Source organism: Carassius auratus, chromosome 47, assembly GCF_003368295.1.
Source record: "Carassius auratus strain Wakin chromosome 47, ASM336829v1, whole genome shotgun sequence".
NCBI lineage: Eukaryota > Metazoa > Chordata > Actinopteri > Cypriniformes > Cyprinidae > Carassius > Carassius auratus.
Window position 1 is genome coordinate 4813508 of NC_039289.1, and position 13742 is coordinate 4827249.

General features: G+C 39.3%; 2 protein-coding genes across 9 annotated transcripts in view; one reads left to right on the forward strand and one right to left on the reverse strand.

The window, feature by feature from the left end:
* patj (PATJ crumbs cell polarity complex component) overlaps nucleotides 1–521 on the reverse strand; it is a 95299-nt gene extending 94778 nt beyond the window's left edge. For all 6 annotated transcript variants that reach the window (XM_026235830.1, XM_026235829.1, XM_026235828.1 and 3 more), the window contains exon 1: nucleotides 448–521. The gene's annotated coding sequence lies outside the window, so the exon portion shown is untranslated. The remainder of the gene's footprint in view (nucleotides 1–447) is intronic.
* Nucleotides 487–9241, forward strand: tm2d1 (TM2 domain containing 1). 3 transcript variants are annotated; one of them, XM_026235834.1, is made up of 7 exons: nucleotides 490–650; nucleotides 1087–1160; nucleotides 2143–2251; nucleotides 2363–2454; nucleotides 4456–4529; nucleotides 7141–7260; nucleotides 8830–9241. In XM_026235834.1, exons 1-6 carry the CDS (start codon nucleotides 517–519, stop codon nucleotides 7249–7251), a joined length of 594 nt encoding a protein of 197 aa, XP_026091619.1. In that variant the 5' UTR covers nucleotides 490–516; the 3' UTR covers nucleotides 7252–7260; nucleotides 8830–9241. The 3 variants fall into 3 exon arrangements, with proteins under 3 accessions (XP_026091618.1, XP_026091619.1, XP_026091620.1); XM_026235833.1 differs by lacking the exon at nucleotides 7141–7260 and having other exon boundaries at nucleotides 487–650; XM_026235835.1 differs by lacking the exon at nucleotides 7141–7260 and having other exon boundaries at nucleotides 530–668; nucleotides 1080–1160.
* The last annotated feature ends 4501 nt before the right edge of the window (nucleotides 9242–13742 follow it).

A 13742-nucleotide genomic window follows, 5' to 3' on the forward strand; every position in this document is an offset into this window, starting at 1 on the left:
ATGAGATGTTTATATTACTATTCTTCAATTAAAGCATTACTTATGTAATGTCATATAATATAAAGTACATAAACGCTATCAAACAGGTGCATACGCATAAAACTCCCGAGTCACCGCTCTGGAATCAGTGCAATAACAACGAGACGTTAATGAATAATTTTATAAATCGAAACGTACTTTGTTTTCAAATATCTATAATAAACCATAACTTAGAAAAGAATGAAAATACACAAACGTGCTCCTGCTTTGCAATACAATCCCCATTATGTGACACACAGGCTAGCGCAGTTAGCAGCTTACAAAGTTGATTATCATCATCAAACACCGCGAATAAGTTGAACCGATATTTGGTTTTAAATGCAAACTTGCTCTAACGAAACAACCTGGCTTTGTTAAGTATATACATTAAGTTAAAGGCGTTAAATAAGAGAATTTCGAGAGACTTACACGCTATGTGTGCGGAGAATCTAGTGCACTGTTTCTTTAAGAGCTCCGTCAGTCACGTGACAGTTCAACATGGCGTTACACTGGAGGAGTTTGTTGTGCTTTCGCTCAAAAACACGGCTGCTGATCATCTTTACCTTCTGTCTGACTGTCATTCACAGTCTGGGGAATGATGTGGACAACTGTGATAAACTGCAGCTGGGACAATATCCTTTCAAAACAGCGTAAATATATAGCGATCGTTTAAACAGTAGTCGGCTAGCTAGTACTGTCGCTGTTAATGGTGCTTGTTTTTAATATAAATGTACTTATTTAACTTACAAAACATTGTTTGACATAATGACGGCACAGATATTAGGTGTTGTGTCTTAGATTTGTGATTCAATCTTATATTGAGTAATACAGAATCATTATGCCTTACATTGCATGAGCTTAGAGTACCTTTTTGAACATTGCAGATGTTTTTGTTTAAAAAAAAATACACACACTGGTTACATTTCTATATCTATAAGTGTTAAACGGACGAATAATAAACGCCACTGATTGCTCATGAGTCATTCCCCCATAACTATTGGAAATCAGCTTCACTTAATGTTGCTTCATTAATTAAATGCCACTTAATTTCTCCTTAACAGAGCTCATGTATGTGTGTAAAGAACCCAAAATAGATGATGCAACTCAAGAACCAGAAAACTGCAAGGACCGGTTGGCTTGGGGTGGGTCAGCTGTGTATATTTTAACTATTTAAAATGCTGTTATGTAGTGTGTAAATATACATTTAGTAAAAAGTTAAATTATGTTATAACAAGATAAAATAAAATATAATTTATAATTAAAATAAATTATAATCATATAATATAGATAATCTTATGGTCACATTAAATGGTATACGTTTGTTATAATTTTTTATCACGTTACATTTTTATATTAACTTTAATAATATAATCATGTAATATATAATTTTAATACTTTTATGTATTGTAAAAAGCTTTTAAATGTTTAGAAAAATGTTTTATGTAAATTATGTACACTATAAAATTTAATTGTTCTATACTATATAGGTGTAGTGTGTACATTTGTCATGTAAATAATATAGAATGTATAATTAAAAAGTGTATTGTAGTACTTAACGTATACATATATAATAATATTTGTAATATTATGATCAGTATAGTGTGTACATATACATTTGATAAATGATATTACAATTACAATATGATTATTTTAAATAATATATAATTTATATAATGTATAATTAATATTAAATATTGCATTAATAGTTTTTTTACAATATTATTATAGATTTATATTAAACATTACATTTTATAGATAATTATTTTAAACTTTTATAATAACTATACATAATCATGTAATATACTTTATTTATTGTAACATTATATATATATATATATATATATATATATATATATATATATATATATATATATAATTATAATACACTACAATGTTGTAATAATTGTGTGTACTAATGTAATTATGTAATATATTTTATCTATTGTAGCTATATATATATATATATATATATATATATATATATACACACACACACACACACACACATACATACACATACATACAATATTTTAATCATTATAATTATTCACTGTAATCATATATTATGCACTACACTGTTCTAATAGACTATGGAAACTTAGGATTAATCCTCTTTCATTACAGTGGAATGTCTACCAGCTCCAAACATCAGCTGTCGGCTGTCAAATGGAACACAGTTTAAATTCAGTGGTGAAGAGGTCGGGTTCAACAAAAGCATCCTGTGTCGAAATGTGTAAGTCAAACTTACTCTGGCTTTGAGTATGGATTATTCCTATTGTACGTAAATATGTAAATTGTCTGTGAATATCTTTGAATAATATGGATGTGTTTTGTTTTTCATTAGGAGTGGTTACTCATACAAAGTTGCTCTTGCGTTGTCACTCTTCTTGGGATGGATTGGGGCAGATCGGTTTTACTTGGGATATCCAGCCTTGGGTAAGAACGTACTATTTGACATTTATTGTTGGTCTTTTTGGTCCTTTCTTTATAGACACTGTGAGATTCAAGACAGTAAAATAAAATATGTCAATTTTGCAAACCAGATTCAAACTTGGCTAAATGTATAGGCCGCTAGGCCATGGATCCAACGCTGCATTTTTTTCTTTTTGGCTGTGTGCCGTAGCCCCAAATCACCTTTTTCTGGCACCCATTTACCCATCAATAATGAAAATATCTCTGAAACACCAGAGACCTTTAGAACAGACAGTCATGGATATTCTGCTGTTGACATCATCTCTTGTATCCTTTCCAAGGACACACCTTTTCACCAGATGTTCTCAGAATAAGAATCATACAGATGGATTTTTTTGCACTGATCTTGATATTTTTCTCGCACTTCTTGATTTTAAGAGGCAGATGCACATTTCAGCACTGACATGGAAATTTGGTCTGATATGATAATTATGGATGTGTGTATATATATATATATATATATATATATATATATATATATATATATATATATATATATATATATATATACTGATAAATATTATGATTAAGATATGACAATAACCAAAATAATTGTATATTAATGATCGACCAATATGTGTTTTTTCCTAATGCCCGAACCTCGTAAAGCAATCTAGAGAGCAGGGTGTCTCTTATTATCTCGAAAAGTTTTTTTTTTTTTTGTTTCTTATTCTACAAAAGTAACTTAAAGAATAAGTGTTCTTTTTTTTTTTAAAGATATATTCATAGTTTTTTATTGTTTTCAGTTTTCATTTTATTTTGCTTAATTTTTTTTTTTTTTTAATGCTTTTATCATTTAGTTTTTATTATTTTTATTATTCTAATAAAGCGCTTTGAAGAAAAGTTCACATGTGAGGCCAACAATATCAGTCCTTACAGAACTAAATCACGCTTCTGCTTTCCAGAACATATGAGAAACCCACCGATGACCCTTTTCTGAGCACCTTGCTCTTTTTTTGGCACCAGCTGTTTTAACAAAACGAATCAGCATGCAACAACTAATTAACTAAAACAGTTCTCCTTTACCATCAGATCTCATGGTGTTCGTCTATCCCATAGTGCAATTATTGTCATCGCTTGCAGATGAGTTCAAGTCGTACATCTAAATCCCAAGGCGGAATGCAGCGGGAAGCTCCGTCTCCACGTTTTAAGGACTTCCTGATCAATTAAGCACCTGCTTTAGCACAAAAGGGCCTGGGCATTTGAAGGTCCCCCTTGTTCCCGGTTTCTTTGTCCAGGAGCACCGGAGTTTGTGAAAGGCAGGCTCACACTGCGCAGGAGTCGGGTGTATAGACGTGTTCATTGAGAGTGTAATGGCCCAGCAGCTCTGAGGTCAGTCCAGACCAGGTGTGACTCAAAGGAAGGCCTGGACTTGTTGAGAAGACATTCTGCAGGTGGCTTTTTTGATATCCGTCCTGGAATCAACATGCCTAAATCCCTCAAAGACCAATTATAAGTAATATTAGGGATGATTAGCAGCAATTATGTTTGAATCGCAGGATGGAAGTGGGTTTTTAATGGACTGCAGATCTGTGCTTTTCAAATGAGCACTCCGTGGACATCCAAGTAGGCCTACATACATTTAAACCTAAAATGTTTATTTTGTGGCAGTTATGCATGGATATTATAAACTTGGCTCATGAATGCTAATTAAATGACATACCATTCTACCTTATTTGCCGGAGGACATTAAAGTTAGTCTTCGTAATGCACAAAATCCTAGATGGAAACAAGCCGATTAAACAACCATGCACAGTGGTTTGAAAACTTCACCAGAAGTAGTCTGCACTACTGCAAGCATGAAAAAAATAAAACGCTTCCTCAGGTGCACAGAAAAATAGCTTTGCCCTCAAAATAGTTTTTCTGTGGTCATAACGGAGAAGCCAGAGAGAAAGTGTTTTTGGACACAGACTGGTTATGACGGGAGGCTGGTTAACGTGTGGCTCACTTTTTGTTTGCTTCCAGGCCTGTTGAAATTCTGCACTGTGGGGTTCTGTGGAATTGGAAGCTTAGTGGACTTCATGTTGATATCCATGCAGGTAAGGCTTTTGACCCATTTATTGATGTATGCATTTCCTTCTGCCTTTTTTCCCTCAAAGGTTGATCCATTGTATTTTTTTTGATTTTGGTCAGGATTGAGATTTTTTTATATTGCCAAAATGTTTTCTTTCTGATTATTCGTAATCGTGTCGCTTCAAATTGTACCTTGCTTTCACTGAGGGCAGAAAAAAAAAAAGATCATTTTGGATTTTTTTTTTTTTTTTTGTCATGAATGTCATTTCAAAAAAAGAAGTTATATTTATATCATATAAATAGATAAAAATGTATTATGCTGTAATTATCAATAATATTAATTTACATTTATATCATTTATTTAAATTTTGCGGTGAAATATGACATTTCTTCACAAATCCTGCAAGGGCATGAGCTATCTTCATTGTGCCATTTGATCAAGACCTTTCATAAATCTACTGTAAGTCACTTTGGTTAAAAGTGTCTTCTAAATGATTATGAGATTACATTTAGCATATTAGGGGAGTCAGCAGGGGAGGCACTTTACCCACAATCCCCTAAATGAGCTGCAGACACACAGACTCAGCACTGACTTGTACTTGAATGCTTGTGTTTGTATTCAGTGGCACCTGTGTCTCTCTTCCATTGCCTCCAGCACTGTGAAAGGAGCTAATGAGAGCATGGTTTGTTTTCGCCTTCTCCTCGTCCTGTCCCGAGTCGCACGCTCCCACAGGACACCCCTAACCCCTATTAAAGGCCCCCTACACCTGACAAGAGAAAAAAGCGGCTCCATTTGTCATCTTGTTAGGCCTAACCTCACCCACTCCACTCTCATTAGGCCTCACGGGCCTGAATGAAACTATACATGAGAGACGTTTGCTCACTTCCACACTCCACTGATGACAGATGTTTATGGAAAGCTCTTATGTGTTTGAAGGATGGCTCCAGGAATAATGATTACATGTACTTTAGAATTTGGCGGACTTCGGCATCATATGTTGGAAATGTTTGCGTCTCCCGCTGCTAGCGAAAATAAACAATTTTTTTTTTTTTTTTTGAGATTTGCTCAGATGTGTCTGAGCTACTCTACACTGGGGGAACAATGACCTGATGTCATCAGACGTGTTTCAGCATGTTGGAAAAGATCAGGACAGGACAGTGTGTTACGATACCAAATGTGCCGTTCGTCTCAAGAATGACATGTTTATCAGGAATATGCATCTCTTTTAAAGCTCTAAAAGTTCTGGCCTTTCAGTCTCTTTCAAATTTACTGATTCAATAAACCGTGTGCGGCTCAAATCCTCCATACCTTGTTTGATTATTAGTAGTCGCCTGCAGCACACTACCTCAAAACAATACCTGTCCATTCATTGACAATTTCACGCTCCTGCCAGTTTATCATCACTCCCTCAGTCGTTTTGCGTTCCTCCTCGGAAATACCTGCTTTTTCCTAGTCGCAGTGGATAAATAAAGCAGGCCTTTATTTTTTTAAATGGCCGGGCGGCTTTGATTAGCAGAGCCACTGCAGGGTTTATTGTTCTCTTAATGTCTTATTGAAGGCCCTGGGAGAGCAATGCTTTTAAGAAGTGCCTCTGGCAGCCAAAGCTGTCACGCGCTAACATTCTCAATTAGCTGTCGACTGTCGGGCCTATTCGTTTTTTAAATTGCGACACTTTTGATAAAGAGTATACCCTTCCCTCAACACCCCATTTGCGCACATCGCTCCTCTCTAAAACCTCGTATTTTATACACTAAACTACCTCCGCTAAGAGCCACGTCGTCCGGGAAATGCATCTTTGACAACTAATGAATAAACACCTGGGACATGTTACTGTTATTTATATTCACCGATATCCCCTGCCGCAAGTCGCCCCACGTTTTGCCTTTTGGAAGAAATGACGCAAGATTAATGGTGCTGCGAAACTAGGTTTGAAAGTGGAGGCATCCAGCGAATTTGATGGATTGAATGTTAACGTTATGAGCGAACGTGAAACTCTAGTTGACTGCCACGCAGATCTAGACAACTCTCGGACCGATACCATTGCAAAAGGAAATAGCTTGTATTGGGCCGCTGCCAGACAAGCGCTAATCTCGATATGGTAGAACACAGTGTCTGTGTTTGGTGGGCGCATTTCTGCCTCTACCAGATGTGTGTTCTCATTATCATCCCGTCCCAAAGCGGGAGTGGAGCAGAGCCGGCGGGGAAAGGTGTTGGGCACGTATGCCTGCAGGAAGCCGCTTCACCATCTTCTTGCATCAGTCCAAGCATGTTGTTTAGGTAGTAGCTGATCCCAGAACTGGCATGGGCCCCAGTTTGAGCTGTAGGCTCGTAGCTAAAGCTCCGATCAGGGGACTGTCCTTCGGGACACTCCTCCTCACCAGGACTCCGAAAGCAACCTCAATTACAGCACTGCCTGGGGTTAAACTTAAATTGCTTCCAATTCGGCATTACTGTCTTCTAATTCAATTGTACGAGCATGAGCCATCTGAAGAGGATGATAGACCCTACCAACCCACCTGGTATTCATCATTGTGTAATGTGGAATCATGTAATTGTCTGGTGAAAGATTACATTGTTATGTAGGTCTCCCTACGCTGCTCTGACATTTGAGACTCATTCCGTTTGCTCTGGTGTAGATCGTGGGTCCATCAGATGGGTCGGATTACATTGTGGACTACTACGGGGCACGCCTCACCCGTCTTACGATAACAAACGAGACCTACAGAAGAAAGCAGCTCTCTCCGTGAAGACACCAGGTGAGAACTTTACTATACAGTACAACTTTACTATTCAAGGTTGGATGGGATAGTGGTGAACCCTGTCACACAAAACCAGCAGAGAGAACAGGACAATGGGCGTTTGGGTAAGCGGCATAAGTTCTTCAAAGACTTCTTAATAATGTGAGTCAAGGTCAGTGGTGTTCTCGAGTGACCTCCTGGGGTATCAAAGCAAACTGGCAGACCAAGGACACCTTCAGCTGGGCACTAAGCCCCTGTCCACCGCCCCTCACTCTCCCGTTCCCCAGAAGGGGCTCCCTGCTCTGGGGAGAGAGAATGATTAAATATCAGACGTGCCGAGAGGATGTTGGGAAAGCACAACGGGGTCGTGAGATTGCACTTATTATGGCTGGCACCAGGGCTGCATCTGTTGAATTTCGTCCTGGTACTCCACACACATGCTCTTGCAGACATCCCCCATATCCAAAAGAAAATAGTGGCCGCATTGTAGACGATTCCTGTGTCTAAGCCCTATCAGTTTCTGTTTCCTGCCAGTTTGGCGCTCTGGTCAACATTCGCTGCCGCAGTGGTAATGGCGGCGACAGGGCGTTATGTGGAATGGGACCCACGTGGAGACCATTACTTGCTCTCCTGTGTTTACATTGTTCTAGTGTAAGCCTCCAAAGAGACAAGGTCTCTGTCCCTGATTCTCTCGTCTCCTTGTCTCTTTGCCCCTCTTTTCTTGTATATCTCATTTGCTTTCACCCAAAGCTCACTAGCAGAGTTTCATGCAAGTCTAGTCTGAAAGCAAATGCATTTTCAGTAGAGAACTGTCACTGAACAGATTTATCTAGGTTTGACTTAAAAATATTAGGACTCCACCTCTGACGATCATCCTGGCTATTTCCTTATAACCCAATCCAGATTAGTTGATCTAACATTATATCTAGTGCTATATAAAGACAATCATCCCTTATTTAGAAGAACTCAATGTAGATCTAGATAAAGTTTGCCAGATATAGACAAAACGCCCAGATTTAGACAAAGCAACCTACGTGTCAAATGGTCCAGTTGTATCTTAAGAGTTCAATGGCTTGTCACTGGGGCAGTACCCTTAAAGTACCTTAGCTACCTTAAAAGATAAATATTAGTACCTTAGAGTAATAATATATAGAATAAATTTACTCCTATGAATCTTTCAGGGTAAATAAGGTTTAGATATGTTCCTTTTGAGGGTTCTGCCCCAACAACAAGATATTGTACCCCTAGAATTACAATGTATTTATATATTTTTTCTGACAATATACAGGACATGAAAACCTCTGATAAATGTCCTAGAGCCGACTTAATCCTCCTTCTGTTTTTCTATGTTTCATCCTTTATAAATAGGTTTCCCCCTGTTTACATCAGCTCTGGAATGAAGCCAGAAATACAAATGTTGTTCGTTCTCATATAGGAAAAATGACACTGAACCATTTTCGGCATTGGAAACATTCCATTGCCACATGTGTCTTCTCCAGTTTTGGGAAGAGACTGATTTATCTTCTGCTTGTGTGATCCTGGACCTGCTCCCAAACAGAACTAACTCTTTCCATTCTGCCGTTTCAGGTGGATCCCAATGAGATGACCCACCAAATATACAGGACCGTGTTATGTAAATCCCATCCTTTCTTTGGATATGTATTTGCCGTTTCCAAACACAAGGACAAATGGACATGCCAAACTACGCTCTGGGAAAGACTAGTCCATATCTGGAGTCTGCAAACATGGCTCATGCATGTGCTGAGTTAGCGCTGGTCCCTTTGTCCAAGTTCTGCTCGTATCCTGGTGTAGCTGTTTTTTCCACCGTCCTCTATCACTCTCTCTCTCCATCAATCTGTCTCTTCCTTTGAGTCATGCTGCTGGAATGTCATCCATCTTTTGTTTCTTTTCATTCCTGTCCTCACTAGCTTCTTATTGCGGGGCCTCGTATGATGTTTTGATGTTATTTAAACACTGTAAATAAAGTTTTACCCTCATATTCTGTGCTGACATGTTTTCTACTTTGCATAGTTAGTTGAAAAGCGCAACTCATTGGTTTTCATATTGGTACTGGACAATATTAGTGAATGTTGATTTTTGTCAATTTTTCTGATTCAGATGCTATATTTGTATATTTTTTGTGTGTGCGTGTGTCATCATATTTGTATTGGCCATAACATATGAATAATATCTGGTATCGGTCAAAATAATCTCTAATTGTTAGATATCATATAATATTGGGTTGTTAGTTACACCTTTTAGGTGTCTTGTAAAAGTGGTCCATCGTTATCCCCTATCATCTTCAAGCGATCTGTGTCGGACCAATGTCAAGTGCTCCTTCAATTTCATTTGAGTGCGTCTGCTTGTCTGCCCTGTGTCAGTCCGTCACATCGCCATTAATACTGACTCCTGTAGAGGCTCTTCATCACACTGAAGTGATGGCGAAGCAGGTTCGACTATGCCAATGTGCATACGAGCACACTTCCTTATGAACTGCAGTGTCCTTGCTACACCACGTACGACTCCGCTTGGATCTGTAAAAACAGATTTAGCACGTTCCCCAGCGTCTGTGATGATGGCTGACCAGTGCTGCTTTGGGACTCTGCCCAAGCTCTCCTGAGCCTGCTTTAGGCATCACCATAAATCTCCATGAAACAATAGTTTGGACTCTGAGGATTCGCATTCATTTTAAGATGTTCAGTGACTTTGAAAAGCAACTGCATGGTTCAATTTGAAGTGTCAGTTAGGCCCTGAACTGATGTTTGGGGATTTGAAAACCCTTATCCATAAGTATAAGCAATAATAACAATGCACCTCGAAGAGTTTGAATTGATTTAGATTAATTATATCATGTAATACAGCTGTCAGAGTTGTAAAATGTCTCCCGAAAAAAATGGAGAACAAGATAACTTTGATCTTGTAAAGTGATTCATGTGCAAAATGTTTTCCTAACCCCCTCCGTCCCTTTCTTGTACCTCTTTTCTCCTCCTCTCTCAAGCTCTTTTCTTGTTCCCCAGCAGTACAGGGCTTATCAATAGACCAGCCGGATAAGAGACCAGAGATTTATAGTGCACTTCCCACAAGAGAGAGCAGCAGCTCTGGGACTGCACCCCTCCCTCAGTGCGGAGGAGGCCATTCCTCATCCGGCACTGGTGTTTTATAGGTGCAACCTCCATCTCTCCCTCTCCCGCTCTCAGGCCCTTTGAGATGGAGAAAAATTAAGAGGAGGAAACAGCTCTGAGGAGGCGTGGGGTGCACCCTTTCTTTTACCCGTCCAAAAACAACAAACTCCCAAAGGAGGGGTGAAATAATCCTGCATTGCAGACCACATTGATTCTTTATGCAGCTGCATCAGGTGGGGAAATGGGTCCAAAATGTATTTTTGCTTTACTTTTTCACTATTTCCAGTATGGTGCATGCCACGTACCAAAATGTGTGAGTTAATGTGGTGTCTGGTGTTAAAGAGCAACAAAAAATGCTCTATATGCAAATCTTGTGGAAAATGACAATAATAGTTTAATTTGTTAATACATATGCAACTTTTTTTCCTTTTTTGTGCTTTTAGGGATGGTACGATGATTCAATAAATCTTGGTCGGTATTTAATCATAATTATTTATTTGAGCTCAGCAGTCTTTTCCCCCCATTGGGTTGTGCACAAAAGAGTGAATTGTATAAGAAAATTAAGTGCTCACAGTATTTAAATAATACACCCCATACAGTGTACTATATGAGTGATTTTTTTTATGCATGTTTGGTAGATTTACGCGTGTCAAAAAAAAAAAATGTCAAAGGCTTATGACTGAACTTGCCTTCTGTCCACCCGAGGTGTTTGATGCTCAGAGCCAAGATGACACTAAACCGAGCAAACAGGAAATGGCTGAGATCACAGGGCCTGTGAAGTTTTGTGTTAGTCTAAATGGACATTTCTGAGTTCATTTGATGGCCGCGCAAAGTATCTTAACATTTAAGCCACACTTCAAAATGACAACACTGATTTAAATTCAATGACATTCAGACATTTTTCAGCGTGATTTAAGTGTCCAAATACTTTTTGGGGCCTCTAGATATGTTGTTGCATGTGTTTGCCGTGATAGGATGTGGAAAGGTCCACAGCTGCGAAATCCCACAGTGAGTGCAGCATCTCTGCTCCCTTCCCAGAATTCAACAGTCTTGAAATGTGATCAGCAAGAAACCCCTGCCCTGCATTCACCACTTTTCTCTCTCTCTCTCTCTGTCTCTCTCTCATCTTGCAAACCTGTGGTGCATTGAAGTGCAGATGCAATCATGAATGGAGCGCTTATACACTCCAGATATTGACAAGCATTTCTGGTTGACACTGTGCCAAGCAAGCTGTCCTTGTCACTCTCAACAGCCTGGAAAGAAAATGTTGAACAAATTCCTTCTGTAGCGGCGCTCAGTTATACCACCCATTTCTGTCCTCTTTGATAAACTCTTTCTGATCGAAGCTTTGCATTTCCTAAAATACTAAAATAAATGGAGGCCTGTTTCAATGTTATTTTTAATTGCAACTTTAAAAGTCACAAGTACAATACATTTTGGTGGCTGCTGCTTTTGCTTTTTGGTAATTTATGCTTTATATCCAAAAAAGTGCAAGTCACACGTACTAACAGGTCAGACTCCCAATAGTCACCATTTACCAAGAGTATGTGTGTGTGTGTGTGTGTGTGTGACCTTCGTGGTCTTGTAAGCTAATCTGCTTGGCTCCTCACTGTGTGTGTGTGTGTGTGTGTGTGTTTGCCTGCTAGAAACGAATGGAGTACTGTGTCGTGGCTCTCAACGCAGTCTATGACTCAGCAGAAACGCAGTCTATCATTGTCTCCCATCACCCGCGCAGCCCCACTGCAATGAAGCTGCGGACGCAGCATGTCGGTAGAGAAGATTCATGGCGCTGGCGTACCGTGCCGTCTCACCTCTGAGTCAAACACCCCGGGAGCGTGGGCAGAGCTCATCCGCGCTGATGGAGACGCCATGACAGCATAGAAAAATCTGTGTTCGCCAGCTGTCTCTGATTTTACTAACAATTTACACCCCCCACCACCACCACCTTTCCCCATTTCTTCTAAAGTACATCCTGTTTTTTTGGCCAAGTTTTTGGCTGGGAGATCCTGTGCAAACTTGGGTCCTGCGCTCGCTATAGCTATTCAGGGTCACGCATCATGTGTGTTTAATCAAAATTCAATTACCGTGCGGCACCACGCTCCAAAACCCCACAGCCCAGGTTATGAAGTATGATGAAACAGGCCCCGGCCCTAATTGGTTCAGTATGGAGCCAATATCTCCCTAGCATGTTATGATAAATAGTTTCCTGTGCAGGAGGTATGCGAGTCCAGCATCCCCTCCTCACTTTCTCCTGGTCTCCTTCTTTCTTTTTGTGATTCTCGTTTTCTATCTTTCCACATGTGTTTTACGGCACTCTGATCAGTCCGGTGGGATGCAGGTCAAGGTTGTGGTGTTTTCTTAGAGTCAGGCATGTTGTGAGCGCTGCAGTGGTGCTGTCACAACTCATTGCTGCTCGGTTTACATTTTGATTGGTTTAGAGTTTAGGCCATGATCTGACTGTATTACCATTATATGTTCACAAAAAAAGTATTAAAGTACTTAAGGGTTTTATTGAGCACGAAGCCAAAGTAGTACCACGTTTAAGGTTTGTTGCCCAAAGAAAACCATGGAAAGACACATACACACACACACAAACAAATACATTTTCTGAGGTAAATGTAACGTTATAACAAACCATTATATAGACCTCTTTCTTTGCTTTCTGAAACTAATTGGGCAATTACAAGAGACATGATACATTTCAATAAGTTGTTCTGTTTGTACCTTCTGATGTTCAGTCATGTTTATTTCATGCTATAACTAGTAGTAAAGTGGATGAGAGGATTGGTTCACAGCACCATCCACAGGTGCAGACAGTGAAAGAAATGGACACAGCGACCCCATTGGATTCAACGGAGACAAGTGAAGTCAATTAGAAGCATGCACTTTCTCGGGGTCGAGCGTACTGCGCAGACTCAAACTGAGCTTGATGACGTAAATGTTACGTGAGCAACCTGTAAGTTTTCTAATTCGCTGCGTCAAGAGAATTCTGAATCACCCACTGAATCTTCCAGAGAAGGCGAGCGTAAACAGGAGCAAATTTTGGTAAGTATTCTGATTAATTATCTCCCTTGACTTTATGCCTCCACGTACCCCCGATAGCCTCATAGACAGTAAAAGATTGTCTACGAGCTTCTCCTCCTGTCCATACGGTAATTTCTCTACTGTGCGACAGAGTGTCGCTGGTTATGACGCAATCGTTAGCCTATTTTTTTTTTAAAACTGCTTCTACGGGACCATAACGGAAGATACAAGGTAATGGAGCCTTTTATACATTTTCGTGTATCTTTAGAAATAATTAATGGACAAATGGAGTCTTTAAACGCCTCAGATGTAAAGTTATTCGCTGTCAAAGTGACGCCAAAATGAATGGGAGTC

Bases quoted from the DNA above. Each gene is read 5' to 3' on its own strand.
- tm2d1 (XM_026235833.1), top strand. From the start codon at position 517: ATGGCGTTACACTGGAGGAGTTTGTTGTGCTTTCGCTCAAAAACACGG. The intron at 651-1,086 runs ATATCCTTTCAA...AACAGAGCTCAT, and splicing joins GATAAACTGCAGCTGGGACA to GTATGTGTGTAAAGAACCCA. The intron at 4,530-8,829 runs GTAAGGCTTTTG...CTGCCGTTTCAG, and splicing joins TCATGTTGATATCCATGCAG to GTGGATCCCAATGAGATGAC.